This window comes from Gymnoscopelus microlampas (assembly GCF_963454915.1).
Source record: "Gymnoscopelus microlampas genome assembly, chromosome: 12".
Lineage (NCBI taxonomy): Eukaryota > Metazoa > Chordata > Actinopteri > Myctophiformes > Myctophidae > Gymnoscopelus > Gymnoscopelus microlampas.
This window is the reverse complement of record NC_139949.1, coordinates 29782989-29787420: the sequence shown is the minus strand read 5'-3', so window position 1 is coordinate 29787420 and position 4432 is coordinate 29782989. Positions and strand designations below refer to the sequence as shown.

At 39.0% G+C, this 4432-nt stretch overlaps 2 protein-coding genes across 3 annotated transcripts in view; both read right to left on the bottom strand.

Moving 5' to 3' along the window:
• Window positions 1–1000: 1000 nt before the first annotated feature.
• Window positions 1001–1667, bottom strand: h2ax (H2A.X variant histone). The gene has a single exon (XM_084074571.1). The coding sequence runs from the start codon at window positions 1580–1582 to the stop codon at window positions 1154–1156; it is 429 nt and encodes a 142-aa protein (XP_083930697.1). The 5' UTR covers window positions 1583–1667; the 3' UTR covers window positions 1001–1153.
• A 1087-nt stretch (window positions 1668–2754) lies between these two features.
• Window positions 2755–4432, bottom strand: part of c2cd2l (c2cd2 like) — a 23081-nt gene continuing 21403 nt past the window's right edge. For both annotated transcript variants that reach the window (XM_084074763.1, XM_084074764.1), the window contains exon 15: window positions 2755–4432. This exon is cut by the window's right edge and continues 902 nt beyond it. The gene's annotated coding sequence lies outside the window, so the exon portion shown is untranslated.

The window sequence follows — 4432 nt, the reverse complement described above, 5'->3', positions numbered from 1 at the left end:
TCATTCACTTTCCATTTCACTTGTTTTATCCTGTATGGGACAACATAATGGGAGCCTTGTTCTGGGAATACATGCCTATTCTGCTGAGCAAAAAATAAATCAGTCGACCTTGCATCAACCTACTCTTTGTACACAGGGCATGCTAAGGTTAAATATGCATGTTACTTACATCCTGCATTAAGGGTTGTTTGGCAAATAAACATGTAAGTTAGTGTGCCTGTGACACAGTAAAACTACCTACGTCGTGCTAGACTCAACGCTGTTGCACTTGTGAGGCAAGCTAGCAGTGTTGCCAGGTTTTGGGAGAGAAACGCGCAACCAGGTCTATGAAAACAATCCCAAAAGAAGCGATGAGCACTTAAACCTATATATGCATCAGCTATTTGAAAATAGCCGCTCTACAAGCTTTACAACGCGTTGTGAGCTTGTAGATCTAAAATCTTGAGAAAAAAAATGAAATATTAAAAAAAAAAAACATTCGAACACAAATTTGGTACGAGAGTCCCTGGTACAAAACATTCCCATATGGGGGTTGGGAACTTGGGACCATTAATGCTAGACGCTCATTGTTTGAGCCAAGCAGCGAACACGGTGCAAACTAAGCGATATACAGAGAAATAGCACCCCTTCTAAATGTTCCATTCCTCTCTTTATGCAGCCCAGCCCACATTCATTAGTATCATTACTAGCTCTGGTCCATTGCCTTTCGGGTTCCCTCTTTTCGAGAGAGAGAACCCGAAAGGCAATGGACCAGAGCTAGGTTAGCCCATATAAACCCCAACCTAGCACACGTTCAACCAGTACTGTGGGGAATTGTTCAGGACATTTTCCCCGCAGTTAACTTCAGGGCACAGAACAGTCAAGATGACAAAACACCAACAATTAATGTTACTTGTGTAACTAGTACTACCGATCTTTTAAAGCCACCCGTAGCCTACGGTCTTCAGTTGTTATGAATAGCTACACTGCCCAAGTGGAGTAACAACGATACTATGTAGCGTACTTTAAAATACAAAAGTTTATTCAAAAATCAGGCACATGACCAACATAACAAATGAACATAAAACGGCACAGGTTTGCTCTTTCAATGAATAGCTGGGTGGCCCTTAAAAGGGCCTTTGGGGGTATAAAGTTTTGTCCATTAGCCTGCAGGCTAGTACTCCTGCGACTGAGACGAGGCCTTCTTTCCCGCCTTGCCGGCGCTCGGTGCGGCCTGTCCGGTCTTCTTGGGCAGCAGGACGGCCTGGATGTTCGGGAGGACGCCGCCCTGGGCAATGGTGACTCCGCCGAGCAGCTTGTTCAGCTCCTCGTCGTTGCGGACGGCCAGTTGGAGGTGGCGGGGGATGATACGGGTCTTCTTGTTGTCACGGGCGGCGTTACCGGCCAACTCCAGGATCTCAGCAGTCAGGTACTCGAGCACCGCGGCGAGGTAGACTGGAGCTCCGGCGCCCACACGCTCCGCGTAGTTCCCCTTCCGCAGGAGACGGTGGACACGGCCGACTGGAAACTGCAGGCCGGCACGGGAGCTGCGGGTCTTGGCCTTAGCACGGGCCTTTCCTCCGGTTTTACCTCTTCCAGACATGATAGTGGGTTCGTTTGGTTTGGTTGATAGAGAGTTATCAGCACGAATCCTTGCAAAACAGCAACAATGAATGCAGATGCGGAAAAACAAGATACACGCTGTATATAAACGCAAGCTGTTGTCCCGCCCTATATTTTGATTGGCTGTTCAAATCGAACGCGCTACACCATTGGCTTTGGAAGGACACATGGGATAGGGTTTCAGGGACTTATTGGACAAAGATACTCTACCTTGATCCAATCACGTTGCAGTCTGTAGAACGACTGAATGTGATTCGTTGGTGCTTTTCGTCCTGGTTGTGAATGGCTCCTGTGCATGTCCATCAAGTAAGGCAGCAATAATGCGCCAGTAGTCTATTTTCCCTCTAGTTTCAAAGTTTTGGCGGCTTGATGAATGAATGAATACAATATAACCAGTAGGGGGAAAAGTGCTCAATTTCTTTACGTAAAGTATCAATACTGCAATGTGTAAATACTCTGGTATAAAAAAAGTCCGGAATTAAAAAAATACTTGAGTTAAATTACAAAACTATTTGTATCAAAATGTACTTAAAGTACCAAAAGTAGAAAGTACTCATTATGCAGAATGTCCCATGTTAGCTAGTTTGTTAGTTTTCAAATGTATAAAATGTATAAAAATCTTTTGAAAATAGCTGATCTACAAGCTCACAATGCGCACATCGCGATGCATTGTGAGCTTGTAGATCGGCTATTTTCAAATTAGGTAATATATGTTTTGTAATAATAATCTAAATCTACAAGTAACTACTAAATTAATTTTTCAAATAATTTGGAAATATTCAAGTAAAGTAAAAGTACCTCAAAATTGTACATTAGTAAATGTACTTAGTTACTTTCCACCACTGGATATAACTACTACACACAGTACACACTGGACTAAACTGTGAGCAGCACAGATGTAAGATCACTGAACTGTTTATTTAGTAGACCAATTTAGTAGTCTGTCTAGTAGTGTAGTGTTATTGCCACATTGAGACATGTACAGCACATACTGTATGGTTTATGGATAACAGTATTATGTATACAGCAGAAAGCTGAGATTAAATGGAAACATCTTAAACACAGTCAGTTTGCATCTGAATATGTTATTTCGTTTTTTGTGATTTCACTTGTTTATTGGAAAAAAAGAAAAAGCCAGTTTCAAACTGAACGAGGCTTCAAAAATAATTTATTTGCAATAAATTAAACAATTTAAATATCAATAGTATAGGAACTGTATACACACATAAGGGGTGTCTTCACATTTTGTCCTATGCCACATACCCCAGACAATGGATCAACAGTGTTAATTTCTTTAGCATTATGAATTGGTTGCAGTTTGGGTGGGAGATTAAACCATGTTCATGGTGACCTTAGGAAATGCTTTACCTTCATCAATAATGGTTCTACCAGAGACATACCTCCACAATACCTTTTTATTATCTGTAATTTGTGAACATAGAAAATAAATTTGGTGCCGTTGCTTTGAAATAATATGATATACACACTGCCAGACGTTTTGATTCTTACAAAACAGTGACACCAAGGTCAGCAAAAGTTCCTTTAAGTACAGTACAATTCTTACAGGTGAATCATTTGCCTTTGAAAGGCAGCATATATCTTGCTTTTTATTTTACTTTCAGTGTTTTTTACTTTCATTGTTTTAGTAAAGAATCATACTGATATTAGTTTTCATTTTTCTTACCCTATAGTTGCAAGGTAGCATTGTACATCTTATTGTGAAAAAATAAGCTCAACAAATAACATGAACATTTTCAAATTGAAATAGTTACTGCAGCTTCCAGCGCCTCCCAAGAGCATCGGGATTCTTACGTTACATGCTTCAAATTTGTTGCTGGAATTAAGACTACTGAAGAATGACAATGCCTAAATGTTGTAGGACATTTCTTCGGCAAGTACATTATATGGAAACATGCTGTAATGACAACTAAAGTTTTAGTAATGATGAAAGAATCAATGCATGCACAAACTATAGTGTTCCAGAGGCACATCTAAATGGTAAAATTATACAAGTCGATAGGAGCCACAAGGTAAGCATTTCCTGATAACAAAACACTACTTTTTAACATCATTATGTTTTAAGTGGTTTACTAACCTTCGGAGTAGAATGTCAAACTCAACATTGAAGAATGGTTTCTAAAGGACGAGCTAGGTGAGTTTCAGAAACAGGTAATTCGCGGATGATCTGAGTTTCTAGACTAAAACAATAGTACTCCACTAACTGTGAAAAATCTAAGAAAAACAGGCATCCACTGCCACTTCTTATTACATTGATGGACAACATTTTAAGAATGTTTAAGCAACTATGAGTCAACATTACAACTAATTTAAGACTGAGGTTGATTTTGTTCATTTACTTCAAATGGCAAAATTTCTAGAATTACTGTTTAAGAATGAAAACATACATAGCAATGTTTGTACAATAGAACGCTACTACCATGACTCCTTTTTGGGGGGTGGGGAGTGAAATCACACTTTTTTTTATATAAACACCAAATCAGAAAAAGTTGGTACAGTATGGAAAATACAAATACAATTTCATCCCCCAGGTGACACTGCATTAAGAAACATAATTAATCTATAAGCGATATAACCACATGGATGCCATATGACACAATCCCACCTGAAATGCTTGATGTCTTCAGTCTCTAAACATGTTTTAAGTGTTGTGAAAATGACAACATTACAAAGCAGTAAATGCTTTGCTGTCCCAAATTGTTTTTTAAATGTATTGCAAGGATCATAATTGAAATGTTTATTTTGAAAAAACAATAAAATTATTGAAGCAAAACATCAATATAATGTGCACTGGTGTTTTTCACCACTATTT